Genomic DNA, 14,914 nt, shown 5'->3' on the forward strand with positions numbered 1-14,914 from the left:
GTTTAAAAATCCTCCCTGTCTGAGATCAGCTCAGGACTCCTAGTAGGTCTCCACCCAGGCATGCCTCTTCAGTGTTTGTATTTCCAGTGTGAGCCACATCTCTGAGCCTTTGCTGTTTTCTCCACCTGACTTGCCTGTTCCCAGTTTTCCAAAAACAAATCTTTGCTCATTCTTTGAGGCTCTGCTCAAATGTTCCTCTGTTGTGGCTTGTCAGGGCCTGGGTGCTCCCTGCTGGTATCACCTGAGTGATTACCCGAGTTCACATGTGCTGTCCACTGGGCCAGGAAGTCCTGAGGCACGACATGACTCAGAGGAAGAAAAGGAGCAAGGCATTGTGGCTGAGCACCTTCTGTGGTCATTCACTTGACATGTTGAATGAAATGCAATCTGCATGCCACTCTGTGCAGCACATGTGTTTCAAAGGTATGAAAGTAAGACTTCAAGGTCAGATAATCCTAATTCATACTTTGCCCTGCACTTCCTAATAGTCAGCCATCCTTGGTCTGAACCTTTAGAGCTTCAGTTTTCCCATCTATTTTATTTCTATAAAATAGAAATGATTCTACCTATGGTTTTGGGAAAGCATTGTCAATAAGACAAAGCTTATAAGTACTTATGCTCCCTGGTCCATAATGAGCTTCTGTGTGCAATATAGGTATTATTTACAGGTGGGGAAACTAAGGCTCAGAACAGCGAAGCATTGTCTCTAAGGCCCCACATAAGTCAGTGGCCAAGAGGAGAGACCAGGTCTTGGTCCTGGCCTCCAACTCCACCCTGTGTTCTCCTCCCATCCCTCTCTTAGTCCCTTGGGCCTATTTTGTTTCCCAGATCAGGGGAAGCTTTGTTTGGGGATTGTTTTTCCTAAGAAGTTTCCTCTGTGGTGCCACTGGATGAGTCAGAGCCCTGAGTCACCCGAGGAGGCTAAGGGCCAGGATGGAGTGGGGGAGAGAAGAGGAGGGGAAGGCAAAGAAGGGGGCCCCAGTTCCAGCCCTGGCTCTCCCATTGGTTGGCCTCAGTTTCTGCATGTGTGAAAGGAGATGTTGGGCTTTGGTAAGTGGTTTCCAGTCCAGGCTGAGCCACAGAATCCCAGATTTCCTGGGCCCCACCCTCACCTACCCTCAGGCTGGGCGTGGGGCCTGGGAATCTAGGTTTTCTGGAACTCCCCGCATGATTCTGCTGCACACCTGATCTGCAGAGGTGTTTGGGCACCCAGCTGCTCAGGGCCACCCCCAACAGGGCCTCAGAGTGGTTGCCAGCCATCTCCACTAACTCACAGAGCCATGCCTCGCCGGAGGCTTTGTCAGAGTGGTGCATGGGCAGTGCATGGGTTTTTTTCCTTTTAAAAACAGCTTTATTGAAGTGTAACTTACATGAATTGGTGAAGTAAACTTATGAATAATTCATATACATATATTTAACCAGTTTAATTAATGCAATGATTTTTTAAAATAAATTTACAAAGTTGTGCCTCCATTCCCACAATTCTATTTGAGAATGTTTCAAAAAGCTGTGCTTGCTTGCTGATAGTCTCCATACTCACCCCGTAGTCCATCACCAATCTGTCCTATCTTTTTGAATTCCCTGTGTACACCTCCCAGCTTCACCCTTTCTGGCTTTATGACCTCGTGCAGGTGATTGCCCCTCTCTGAGCCTTGGATTTCTCCCTAGTAGGAGAGGGAAAACCATCCTCTTTAAAGCTCATTGTTGGAATTTCACTGATGTGGTAGATATATAGCAGGAACTGGGGAGTGGGAGCCTGGCATGCAGTACCTGGGACATAGTACAGGTACCAGGATACCACACTAGCAAACATTTTACAGACTCAAGCTGTGCCAGCCACTGGGCTAAGTGCCTTAAATGCACTGTCTCTTTTAATTCCCATAATATCACTTACTAGGTGAGTGCCAATATCATTCTTATTTTATAGCTGGAGAAACTGAGGCATTGAGAAGGGTGGTAACTTTTCCCAGGTTGCATAGGTAATGGTGAGTAGGGGTAGGTGTCTATCTCCAGGCTTGCCTTCCTTAACTGTCACCTGAAGATGGGAATCATGGCTCGAGAAATACCGTTCGAGGGCCCAGGACAAGGTTCAGGAGACACACTTTTAAGGGATAGGATGTGATACAGCGGATACTGATTCAAAAGATGGCATGTAGTACAGAGTGCATCATGTACCGGATGTGACATGGTGCATAGAGCATGATCCAAGGAATAAGTGACATGGGACACAGGACATGGGACATGCATCAGGATAGTCACGCACACAAGGTATGGTATGGGGCACGGAGAGCATGGCCTATGTGATGCTGGACAGGGTACATGGGGACATGGTGCCCAGGGTATAGTGCTTGAGCTTCAACAATGGGCACAAAGAGCCCCTTTTCACGACAGTGCCTGGGGCCCTAGGATGCAGTGGAAAAATCCAATTTTTCCATTTTGGAAAAATCCAATTTTTCCATTTTGGAAAAATCCAAAATCTTCTTATAAACACCCGTATATGTTTTTCCTCCTCCTCTCTGTCTCTGATGCCAAAGAGTGTGTGTCTACCAAAGCACTAAGCCCCAGAGTATATCCCACCATCCCACCAGCTGCGATGGAGCTCAAGGCTTGGGGCCAAGGGCATGGCTGAGGAAGAGCCTGTCAGGCCCCCAGATCCTTGTCTTGCGAAGGCAGCTGTGAGCACTAGGGCCAGAGCCCGGTAATTTTCCTGTAAGCCCTTCTCCCTCCTGCTCCCCTCCCTGGCTGCTGCTGTTGGCTGTAAACGCTGCATTCCAGTGCTTAGGAGAAAAAGCTTAGTGGGGAGAGCCAGCAATGCCGCTGGGGCTGGGGTGGAGTTGCAGGGAGAGGCAGTGGGGGTGGAGGTGCAGGGAGGAGGCAGTGTTTATCAGGCTGGTGGTTCCTGAGCCCTCCTGGCACTCACTCTTCTATCTTGTCTCATCTGCACAAGCGCCCCCAATGAGACTGAGTCTCAGAGAGACCAAGAGCTTGCCCATGGTCACATACAGTCAGAGGCAGATGGAGTCTAGACTCCAACTCTCCTGGAGGCAGGAAATTGAGGATGTATGGAAGCAAGGTTAGGTAGAGTGGAGGCTGTTGATGGGGGATTAGCAGGTGATAAGGCTGCAAGAGACTGGGGAGTCCTGTCTGCTTTCCATACACACTGGGGACTATGGAAAGGTCTTGTGCAGGGAATAACACAACCTCTAGGGATAATGGGAGAGTCGGAGGCAGTGAGGAAGCTGGTGCAGAGGGACCAAAGGAAAGGTGGGGACCCAGAAACAGGACAGTGGCTGGGTTGTGGGGTGGGAAGCGCATGTGAAACGGGGTGCATGGGATTGAGCATCGCAGCCCTGGCCTCAGCCCTTATGTGCAGTCCTGGATGGCTGACTCTGGTTAGGCCCTGCCTCTAAGAGTATCCAGAGGGTTCTGGAAGCCCCAGAGGTTCAGGCACTTGGGCACCCAGAGGAGGATACTGGTGACTGGTGCCGGAATGGAGGTGAAGTGGGAGCACACCTAGGGAGAGAAGACCACACGTTTTGGAGTCCTACTGTGTGCCAGGCTTGTTTTGTGTGCTGGATCGTTTCCTTCTCCCATCTGGATGTGATTGTCCTCTGAGCTTGGAAAAGAATAAAAGCATTCCAGTGCCATACTTCTGTTTATATTGAAGAGGGGAGAATACTTTAAAATCCTGCTTAAAAGGAAAGGATTACCTTGGAAAATCTGGAAATTCTACTGCAGTTGAGAATTTGAGAGCAATTGCAAAGAATCTCTAATCATGCTAAAACAGTTGGAGTTTTCTCGTAACTGATTTTTACTAGAATCAAGGGCTGGCAAGCCTGCGACATAGTCTTATCACTCTGTATCCAATGACACAGGCTCAGAGAGGTTGAGTCACTTGCCCAGGGTCACCCAGGCAGTGGGTGGCAAGACTGGGTTCAGATGGTGACTCCAAAACCTTTGTTCTTTTGGGTGGGAGTAGACCAGAGGAGAGGAGAGGGTGTCATCAGGAGAGACTCAAGGAGGGGATGGGAGGCAAGGCAGGCTCCTTAGATGCTGGTTTGAGGTTCTCTCCTGAGATGCTTTCCCATCTCTGGCACTAGCCACTACCATGGCTCTGAGCCTTGGTTGGGACCCTCTAGCCTTCCCCAGCTTTGGATATGGGAACACAGAGGTAGAGCTCAGGGGTGGGTGTGACCTGTATGTGTACATGGCCTGGGAGACCTTTGGATGTTATGGTTATTGAGTGCCTGCTGTGTACCAAGCACGGTGCCCAGAGCTCCCAGGCACCCCACAGGGTAGGAATCATCACCCCATTTTACAGAAAGGAAATTGAAACTCTGCAGAAAGGCTGTTTGCCAAGTCCCGCATCCCTGACTCCATGGTAGGGATTTGGGCTCTATCCAAATTCATCCGGGCATTCCCTGTATTTACTAGGCTGGAAGCTGAGGCACCCTTCACCTGTTGGTTACTTTGGGCATCCTGAGCTTACAGCGGCCCAGCCCCTGCTCCTGGTGAAGAAAACTGGCATTTTGAACATCTATTTTCTGCCAGGCATGGTCCTAGGATCTTTCACATTTATTCCATCCTTTCCTCTTGCCTTGGAGAAAATTTATACCTAAGGAACTTGAGTCTCAGAGAGAGAACTTACCCAAGTCCCTTGCTAACAACGATCATAGTTTCCTTTGTAGGTGTATACTCTGCCCAGCTCTGTGCTAAGCCCAAATGTATTTACCTGGTAAAATTCCCACAGCAACCCTAGGAAGGCATTATAATCCCCATGTTACAGATGAGAAATGGAGGCTCAGAGTGAAGAAGAGACTTGCTCAAACCACACAGTTAGAAAGTGGTGGGTCAGGCAGGGACTTCAACCCAGATTTTCCTGGAGGGAGCTCCTTCTGGCCATGCACACTGTTTTCCTCCCTCTTGGAAAGCCCTCTGTGGCGCAGGGAGCTGCCTCCTGGGCTCCTGCTCCTGCTAGCTCTGGCGGGGGCATCTTAGGCTCCGTCTTCTCAGGGGTTTGCTGGTGGAGATTCTGTTCCATCTTCTACTGGTTCTGCAGCCACAACACCTGCATTTAGACCTCCGTTACTTGCTACTGATGTGTTTGTGCCCGGGTTCCCCTATTGGTGGGTTACAGAGTACCAGAGTGGCTAGGCACTGTGAAGCTATTTGTTTGGAGCTATTTGGAGCGCAGCTGCTGGCCCAACCCTTCCAGGACCAGCTCCTCCCCCAGGAAAGGGGAGACAGAACGTAGAGTGGGTCCTGGCAGTGGGTGCTGGGCTTGCACCCATCGCCAAATCTGGCTGCTTCCAGGGCACAGGGTCAGGAAGTGGTGGGGTCTGGCCTCCTCTGAATATCCTGCCCTGGCTCTCAGCACTATGTGGGGTTGCCTCCGGAAGCTGGGAAAGGGCCATTGGCTCTGGTCCCTGGGGTAGTTGGCTTCCTGGAGGTGTCTTGCGGCAAGCCCTGCTGGCTGTTCCCCTGACAGTTGTCCACACCCGGAATAGACTGTGCCAACTAAGAGATCCAGCTGGCCCTTCCGGTGAGCCCTATCATGTGATGGAGACAGGCCTCTGCTCTGGCCTGGTGGCCAAGAGACCTGAGTTCTAGGTCTGTTCCTCCAAGTACTTTCATGTGACTCTGAGAAGTCATGTTCTCGTTCGTGGTGTCATCACCTACAGAGAGAGGATGGACTAATGCTGCTAATGAGTTCTACTGTGTGTAGCGGACTCCAGCAGTCTCCCTCCAGAGCTCCCAACTTTCTTGCAACTGGGCATCACTATAAGCCATTTATCAATAAGTGGCCCGAGACTCAGAGAGGGACAGTAATTTGCTCTAGGAAACACAGCCCAGACCTGATCTCAAGAATCTCCCTGTGAAGTCTAACCTTCCTCCCCCACTGCTGTCATGTGGTGTGTCAGTGCTGAACAAAGGCCTCTGTGAAGAAACCAGATGGTTCGAGAAAAAGGGGACTCACTGTTGGGGAGTTCATACTGTGTGTCGGGCCTTGGGCCTCCTTGCTGCCCTATGATCTAGGCATTATTCAAATTTATAGATAAGGAAACAGGCCCTGGTCACAGGAACTGTCTCCCAGATTCTTAAACAAGCCTCCTTCTGAGTCCATAGGGCTCTCCAGACCTCACTGAAGTCCTGTCCAGTTTCACTGGGTTTCATAACTGGCGTCTCTGTTTACTGACCATTGTCCTAATGAGCAAAATCCCAGCCAGACGGGCGGGAGCACCGAGAGAACAGCCGTGAGCCAGAAGGCAAACAAGCTCCGTGAGAGGGCTTCCCATGAGTGTCCGGCTTCTCAGAAATCAAGAACAACAGTGTTTGGGGTGAAGAGAAAAGAACAGGGCGGTGTCTCCTAGGCTGGCCAAGACTTTTTATACACTCTGGCTGGGGGTGGAGGGTGAGGCTGCTGAGGTCCCAGAGGGTGCGAGGCAGGAGCTAGTTGTGGGGGGTCCTGGGACCACTACAGGGGACGGATGTGGGTTGTACAACTTCTCTCTGTGGCATATACTGAGAAGCTGCCTACTGTGTGGTTGGCACAGGGCAAGAGCCAAGAACAACCAAGATCAGAGGTGAAGGGGACCTCTGAAGTCCAGGGAAGGGAAGGAACTAGGATCTGCTCATATAGTGAGTGGTGGCAGAGCCAGGCTACCTCCCAAGACAATAAAAACTATCCCTTACCTGAGTGCCCAGGAGTGGCATAGAATACAGGTGCCACAGTCCATCTTCTTCTCAGTGGCCACAGCCTGGGGACCTTCCGGGGACATGCCTTTGTCCTCGGTGCTCACACAGGTATGTGGGGGCTAGAGGGCTTTCCTGATGCAGCCTCCTGCCCTGGTCTGGGCGGTGAGGTGGGGATGGCTGCCCCTAAGACTCCTGGCTGCCAGGCTTGGCTTGGGCTTCACTGGTTTAGCAACTGTAACCCTTTACCTGGAAAGGACACTGCACTCCCTGCCTGGGCTGCATGGTGCCAGGAGGTCCTGCTTGATCTCCCCAGACCTCACTGAGCTTGGAGACTGGAGCTGGCCGCACTTGTGTTTGAACCTCAGCAATGCCTCTTTCAGGCGAAGTGGCCCTAAGCAAATAACTGGATCTCCCCAAGTCTCATTTATGGGAATTTAATGCCCATTTCCCCTGCTATGAAGAGACTCAGTGTTGGACCCCCTTCTACTTTACTCCCTTGCTTCTCCCAGAGATGTCTTGGCCCAAAAGAGAGGTGGCATGCTGCCACTGGTGATGTGGTGCCTCCTGCAGATCAGGGGTCCTTGATTGTCAAGTTCAGAAGGACATGTGGAGGTTGCTTGGTCCCATACCATTTTACAGATGGGAATCCTGAGGGTCAGAGACATGTAGGTTCTGAACATGGTTGCAACCCAGTATCTGGGAATACTGAACTGGGAATAACATAGGGGCCTACCCCATCTTTACAATGGAGACCTAGAGGCCCAGAGGAAAATAGAGACTTGCCCAGAATCACCCAGGAAGTCAGTGGCGGAGCCAGGCCTACCCCCGGAGCCTCTTCTTTTACTCCTAGGGATCTTGTTCTTGTACCAGAATCCCCTCCACTCTCCTGAGTGCATCCTCTTTCAGGCAGGGGGCAGCATAAGACCTTATGCTGCCCCCATCACAGCTCCACACATCACTGCCCTGTAGCGAGAGTTCCTAGGCTGCGGGCTCTCTGGGGCAGAGGCCAGGGCTCCTTCACCAGGTTCCAGTGCTGAGGGCCCAGGCTCCAGAACCATGTGGCGGGCAAAGCTGCAGGGCCTTTGTGATCATTAACCTGAGAGCCAGTGACCCTGGGCTGCTTGTCAGACCCCTGGGGCCAAGGCCAAGCCACAGCAGCCCTCTGTTAATCACCAACCGAGAATGTCGGGGACACACTGCTCCGAGAAGGGACTGGGCAGCTGCCCAATCAGGTCAGTCTGGGGGCTGGAATGACAAGGACATTTCTTCTTCCTACTTGTTTGGATTTTCCAAATTGTCTAATGAGCAGGCCTAACTTTAAGCATATTTTTTAAATGTATTATTTCTAGATCAGTGTTTTGATTAAAAAAAAAAAACTATATTGAATACATACTTATAATTAGTTTTTAACCCTACAGCAAGTTTTTTTTTTTAAGCAAGTATGTATTGAGGTATAATTCACATACCATAACAATTCACCCACTGTAAGCAAGCGTCCAGCTCTCTGAAGTTTAGTAGATTTTTGGTTATTCAATCATCACCATAATCCAGTGTTAGACTGTTTTCATCACCCTAACATGTTTCCTGGTGCTGACTCCAGCAATCCAGCCACTCACTGCAGCTTAAGGCAGCCTTGGCAACATCTGAGAGGGAAATTCTCCCCATAAGGATGTTTGCAAAAACGGATACCCTTATTAAAAAGAGGAGAGGAGCCAATAGTTGTACAATTTGCTTTTTGCCCTTGGAGATCTTGCCATGCTTATTGAGTGCCTACTATCACAGTCAGATCTAACTTAATTCTGTTTTCATAGCTGCAGAGTGGCCCATTGTATGGTGGCTCCATAATTTATGTGACCAGGAAATTTGGGTCCTATCCAGTTTTCTTCAAACAATGCCACAGTGAACATCCTTGCACGTATATTTTTGTGTTCCTTTGTAAGTCATTCTGAAGGACGTGCATCTGTGGTTGCTTTGTGTATTTTGAATTTGGATAATCAAACTGCTATCCAGAGAGGTGACATGAGAACTGTGGAGTTTTTATTATCTTCTGAAATGCCTATTCAGAGACGGAAGAGCTCTCTGAATTTAGGCCTGAGCTGGCCTCCGCTGCCCCTGAGAACTCTGCATCTCCCTGTGACACCCCCCACCCCCACCACCCCACACACTGGGATAAAGTTTAGAGTTTTCTGTGTGGCAGACAGGCTCCTGTGACTCCTGCCACCCTCTCCAGCCTCATCTTTTGCTTGCGGTGTTTCAGACTGGATCCCTCCGTTATTCGCTGTGTGTGCTCTTGTGTTTGCTTGCCCTTTGCCCATGCTGTTCCCTCTCTGAAAATGCCTTTTCTTCTTAATCTCCCTCCTTCCTGTCCTTCAACACCCAGGTTACAAGTCCCTTCCCCATGAAGTCTTATAATCCTTACACTCTGAATCATCTTTTCTCTGTGTGTGTTCCTTTAGTCCTTTACTGACCCACAGGCCCCCTTAAGTACAAGGAAGCTATGGTGGATGGAGGGCAAACTTGAGCCCAACTAAGCAGATGCTAGGATCTGGGAGGGGCTGGGACAGGTGGCTATAGCTGTGGGGAAGGATAACGGGAACTCTCACTTACCTCTTTGTCAGCTAGGCCATTTTCACACATTAAGACTGATTTAATCCTCAGCAACTACTGTACCCCTTTAGTAGATGAGGTGACTAGGCATAGAAAGGAAAAGTAACTTACACACAGTGGAGGTGGGAATCAAAGCCAGGTCTCCAACTCCCCAGTTCTCTTTCCAGGCGGTTGGGAAAGGAATTCTGGGAGGCAAAGAGACCTTGGTAATAGAGAAGTTGAGTCCAGTAGGGTGGTGAGAGGGAGGAGACTAGGTGAGTCTAAATAGCACTTCTAACCCAGAGACTGTATGCCTTAGGAGTGGAAGCTGGAGGAATGGGAAAGGGGCCTGGGAGTGGGGAAGAGACTTAAACCTTGTCTTCTCCGGGTCGTGTGTGTGTGTGTGTGTGTGTGTGTGTGTGTGTGACAATAGCTAGAACCTAGAACAAACAAAACAAAAAAAACAAACAAACAAACCAAAATTAAAAAACTAGAAACAACTATAAGAAGCAACAGGGATTGTTACTTAAGACATGAAGGTTAACCATGAAATCATCAGCTAAAGAGGGGGTAGATGTGGTTACCCCTGGGGAGAGGTAAGTGGGGTTGAAATGGAACAACTTTAGCTGAAACCGTTTTGGCTCAGTGGATAGAGCGTCGGCCTGTGGACTGAAAGTTCCCAGGTTCGATTCCGGTTGCAGGCACATCCCCAGTAGGGGTTGTGCAAGAGGCAGCTGATCGATGTTTCTAACTCTCTATTCCTCTCTCTTCCTCTCTGTAAAAAATCAATAAAATATATTTTTAAAAAAGAAATGGAACAACTTTGTACAAATATATGACTTTAAATTTTGATAAAAATTAACATTTTAAAAATAAAACCTTTTTTGATAGTCTCATCACTATTTTGTACACCTGAAACCAATACTAAATAATACACACACACACACACACACACACAAAGAATAAAATGTTTTAAAAAGAAGGAAAGAGGATGGTCTTGAGTAAAGTAGAATCTGCTTTCTCAGGAGGTGAGAGGTCGGCGCACCCCTCCCTGAGTTCTATTGGCTCATGGGTCCAGTCTGCCCCTGGCTGGTGGGAAGCTCATGCTGCCTCCGTGGGCAGGCCATCCAGGCTGCTTGGGTTCAAATCTTGGCTGTACCATTTCCTAGTGTGTGCAGGTTGCTTGACTTTTCTGCATGTAGTTTTCCTCTCTGTAAAGGATAAAGGATGTTTTGAGGTGTCGGCCTTCATATAATGTGTGGGCAACTACTTCAGTAAATACTGAAGATGTTAGCTGCAGACGTGGGAGGGGTCCCACGTGGGTTACACAGGAGCCTGAGCTGGGCTCTCTGCTATTCGTGAATGCATGCGCCCATTTAGTGTGCACCGAGTTAGCTCCTGCTGTATGCCACGCCCTGTGCCTGGTCTCCAGCCCAGAGCTGGGGTGAAGGAGTGGCCACGCCCAGTCAGTTCAGTCCGGGTGGAAACCCGAAGTCTCCAAAGTCCAGGCCAGATCCCGCCCCTGCCGGTCTGCTGGGGCCGGGTCCTGCCCCATGCCCTCCCTGCAGGGCGGTCCCGGCTTGGGAGGGATGGGCCGGCAGCTACTTAAGGTCGGGAACCTGGAGTGGGCGGCTGTCGGCTGGGTCTTCTGCCGTCGTCCTCGCTACCATGGCTCCCCAAAGCTCCGTGCCGGCAATGCTCGGCGCGCTGGTCCTGGCGCTGTGCGCGCTGTCGCCGCCCGCGGGGGCGGCCATCGCGTCGCGAGGGGCGTCGCGAGGGGTGATCCAGGCACCCGTGACCCAGGCACCCGCGCTCCAGGGGCGGGTGAGTGCCCAGGGGGCTCAGGGGCTCCCGGAGTAACTCTCTATTGTCAGTTCTTTCAGATACAGCGCTAGGAAAAGGGGAGTAATTCAGGTCTAGAATGAACAAACTGTTTTGTTGTTTTGTAAGTATCTCCTGCTGCTTCGCGGGCTTCTGTGGACGGGGGGTGGGAGCCGCTCTGACCTGGCTGTTTCCCTCCCTAGAGGCTAACCTCACCTTGGCCACCACCTTCTGATTTCTTAGGCATCCTGCCGCCTGGTTTCTTCCTTTCCTTGTCTAGTGTCTCCTTCTCTCTTCTAATTTCTTCCATTTCAGATTCCGCTTTTTCATTGGATTGCTCTCCCTCTCTAGTATTTTCTCTTCTTCTATGATCTCACTGCTATCTGCTTATCATCAATATGATTATTTATTCTCTCCTCTCTGACATCTTCTCTGCCCTGTCTGACTTCTCCTCTTTCCTGTTTCCCATTTGTTGTTTCTCCATCCTCTGCCTGACTTTTCTCTGTTTTCTCTGACTTCTCCCATCAGATATGTCCTCCGGCCAGGTGACCTGTACGTGCTGACTTCTGACCTTGGGCCCCAGGCTAACAGTCCCACTCTGCTCCATTTCTAGACCTCCTGCATGTCTAATGGCCATTCCCCCATCCTTAACCACCTTGTCTCCAACAGGTTCCTGCAGGCCCTGGCTGCATCCTCTCTGCCTTTTACAAGAAATGCAAATTGGGGTGGGATACTGGGGGGCAGGAGGGAGGAGGCAGACAGCACAGGAGACCACTTGGACTGAATCATTTAGACCCCTCTTGGGGGTGTGATGGGGACATGAATGGGGCATGGGAAGTAGTCCTGCTTCCAAAGAGCAAAAGCAAACAGACTGTGTGACGTTGGGCAGGTCTCTTCCCCTCTTTGAGCCTCAGTTTCCCTATTTGCAGAATAGGGTTGGGTGATGATCTCTTCTAGGACCCTTCTAGTTTTAAGAGCCACTGAGGATGCTGGAAGGGAACACATTGAGCCCCTGGGGACCTCCAGGTTTACCATTTCCATCTGAGGGAAATGGTCCCAGAGTTCATGCTCTTAGAGCTTGGGGTAATTTCTGCTCCATCATTTCCTAGCTGAGGGTCCTTGGCAGAGTCACTTCACTTCTCTGTGTCTCAGCTATCCCAACCAATTGGCACTAAGAAGGGAAGAAAAGAGGTAGAGCCCCTTATCCCCCATGAGCAACGAGCTGAATGCAAGAGACAGTACTGACCAAGGAGCCTAAACTCCACCCCGTTTGCTCACACATCGAGACAGGGGTTGCAAAAGGGGTTGGCCATGCCTCGGGGGTGGGCAGCGTTAGAAGCTCAAGTGAGATGCTCTTGGTGCTAGAAACCACCCTCCCTCGTGCCCCAGGGTCTTGGGGTCGCTCTCCCCACCAGACCCTCTGCTCCTGCTCAGGCTCTGCCCTTCTTTTCCAGTCTGGCAGCATGGCCGCAGAACACCCGGAGTTCCTCAAGGCAGGGAGAGAGCCTGGCCTGCAGATCTGGCGTGTGGAGAAGTTTGACCTGGTACCCGTGCCTCAAAACCTTTACGGAGACTTCTTCACAGGCGACGCCTATGTCATCCTGAAGACAGTGCAGCTGAGGAACGGAAACCTGCAGTATGACCTCCACTACTGGCTGGGTGAGGCCAGACCCCACTCCCATCAAGCACTCAGGCTGGGGGGTGACTTGGGGACCCTGGACCCCCTCTACAGCTTCCCTGGCCCAGTTCAGCCAGGTCCCAGTTTACCATTCTGAGTCAGGAACCCGAAGTTCCTGTCACAGCTCTGCTGTGTGACTCTGTAAGTCCTGCCCCCTCGCTGAGCTTCAGTTTCCTATTGAATTGATGCTCCCAGGCCTGATTTCATGCTCAGCTTGAGTGAGTGCAAGGGAATATGGCTAAGAGGTGAGTGTAGGGGATGTATTGGAGCTGGGAGGATTCTTAGAGACCACGGAGAGCCCATCCCATTATATAGATGGGTTAACTGAGGTGCACAGAAGGCAAAGGATTTGCCAGCTTTTATAGCCAGGCCAGTGCAGTGCTGGGGGCTCTGGAAGCCAGGCTTATGCTGCTCTGATATCCCCTAGGCAATGAGTGCAGCCAGGACGAGAGCGGGGCGGCCGCCATCTTCACTGTGCAGCTGGATGACTATCTGAACGGCCGGGCTGTGCAGCACCGCGAGGTCCAGGGCTTTGAGTCGGCCACCTTCCTCAGCTACTTCAAGTCCGGCCTCAAATACAAGGTGGGTCCTGAGTAGCAGGGGTAAGTATGTCAATGGCAAGGCTCATTCAGACTCACTCTCCTTTCAGCCTTGTGGGGTGATGTGGGCAGATAGGTCAGAGCTCAGCCTTTGGAGCTGGCCAGCCCTGGATTTGAGTCCTGGACCCTTCCTAGCTGTGTGACCTTGGACAAATCACATTCCCTCTCTTAGCCTCTGGTTCCTTATTTTAAAATGGAGATAAGAACATTCACTATCACTTGACAGGGTTGTCTTCCTAGCCCCAGAAGAAAAAGGGGTGAGCCATGGGTGGAAACCCAGCCTCATGCTTCTCCCGGCCTTGTGCTGTGTCCTATTTCTGCACCCCTTACATCCTATGCCCTGTCAACAGAGGGTCCCGTGTTAGATATTTGAAAGGACATCCTTGATCATATTCCTCTTTCTGTTCATTAGAATCCCCCTTGAACTTGAATTCTGAAGAGTCTGAGCCAACAGATCTTTCCTCCAGCCCCCAACCAGGTGGGGCTGAGCAAAACCAAGCTAAGAACAAGCCTTGAGAGGCTGTGTCCTAATATGCTGTGTGACTCCTGGCAAGCCACTTGGCCTCTCTGAGCCTCCCTTTCCTCTTTGGTTACATGAGAGCCAGTTATACCTGCCCTTCAGGCCTGGGGAGAAGATTTGGTGAAGGTGTAGCTGGGAAACGCCTTGCATGGGGCTGGGCATCTTGGAAGGGCTCAGAAAAAGCTGGAGTTTTGCAAAGCAGGGGTTCTTTTTGGTCAGGGAGTGGGTCACAAGCTTTGATACCCAGATGGGGCACAGGGAATTGAATAATGGGAAAGTGCTAGTGAGACTGAGATAGCAAAGGGCAGGGTGTGTCTTGGGAACAAGGCCTCAGCCCTGGGCTGGGTGGAGTAGGGTTAGGTTTCCCTGGAGCTTACTAGCGCCCCCTGTCTGCCAGTTCACCCATGCCCACAGCTCCTCCTGCTAAGCTGTCCACCTCTACCTTTTTCCTGCACCCCGTTCTGGCACCAGGGTAACTTGAAGAAGGAGAGGTGAGAAAGTTAGGACCCAGACAACTGACCTGGAGAAGTACCTGGCCTATTTGCAGCTCCTGGAACAGGAAGTGGAAAGAGCAGTTGACCAGGAGTCAGAGAGATTAAGGTTCCAGTCTCAAGGCCACCCCTCTAACTGCGAGGCTTTGGGCCAGTTGTGCAGTTGTATGTCACTGGGTGTGTGCTCTCACACACTCCCCATTTGGCATTTATTCAGCAAACATTTGTCTATTACGTAACAACAGTTAGAGTCTGCTTATTGATGCTGCTGTGTGACAAGTCAAGCAGCTTGTATAGTTAATAAGTGATGGAGCTGGGATTCAAACCTAGGAGTGAAGGGCTAGCACAGAGCTGATTCAGAGAACATTTCAAGACCTCCGGTCTAGGAATTGGCATGCTAGCAAGCCTCCACACCCTCTGTTTCTCCCCCCGCCCCCCCCCCCCCCCCCAGATGTTCTTGGGCCATATTCTAAGGAATTGGTTCCCAACCCAGGCCCTGGCTCCTGGTGCAAATGTGAGGTCC

General features: G+C 50.9%; 1 protein-coding gene across 3 annotated transcripts in view; it reads left to right on the top strand.

Moving 5' to 3' along the window:
• GSN (gelsolin) overlaps positions 1 to 14,914 on the top strand; it is a 38,755-nt gene that overhangs the window by 5,510 nt on the left and 18,331 nt on the right. The window contains exons 1-3 of one of the 3 annotated variants that reach the window (XM_036432868.2): positions 10,901 to 11,106; positions 12,558 to 12,762; positions 13,209 to 13,363. In XM_036432868.2, the coding sequence (XP_036288761.1) occupies positions 10,951 to 11,106; positions 12,558 to 12,762; positions 13,209 to 13,363 (516 nt within the window). In that variant the 5' untranslated portion in view covers positions 10,901 to 10,950. Of the gene's footprint in view, positions 1 to 10,900; positions 11,107 to 11,163; positions 11,228 to 12,557; positions 12,763 to 13,208; positions 13,364 to 14,914 lie in introns of those variants that run through there. The other 2 variants (XM_036432869.2, XM_036432870.2) reach the window with 2 other exon arrangements.

The sequence above is a fragment of the Pipistrellus kuhlii genome, unplaced genomic scaffold (genome assembly GCF_014108245.1).
Source record: "Pipistrellus kuhlii isolate mPipKuh1 unplaced genomic scaffold, mPipKuh1.p scaffold_m20_p_12, whole genome shotgun sequence".
Lineage (NCBI taxonomy): Eukaryota > Metazoa > Chordata > Mammalia > Chiroptera > Vespertilionidae > Pipistrellus > Pipistrellus kuhlii.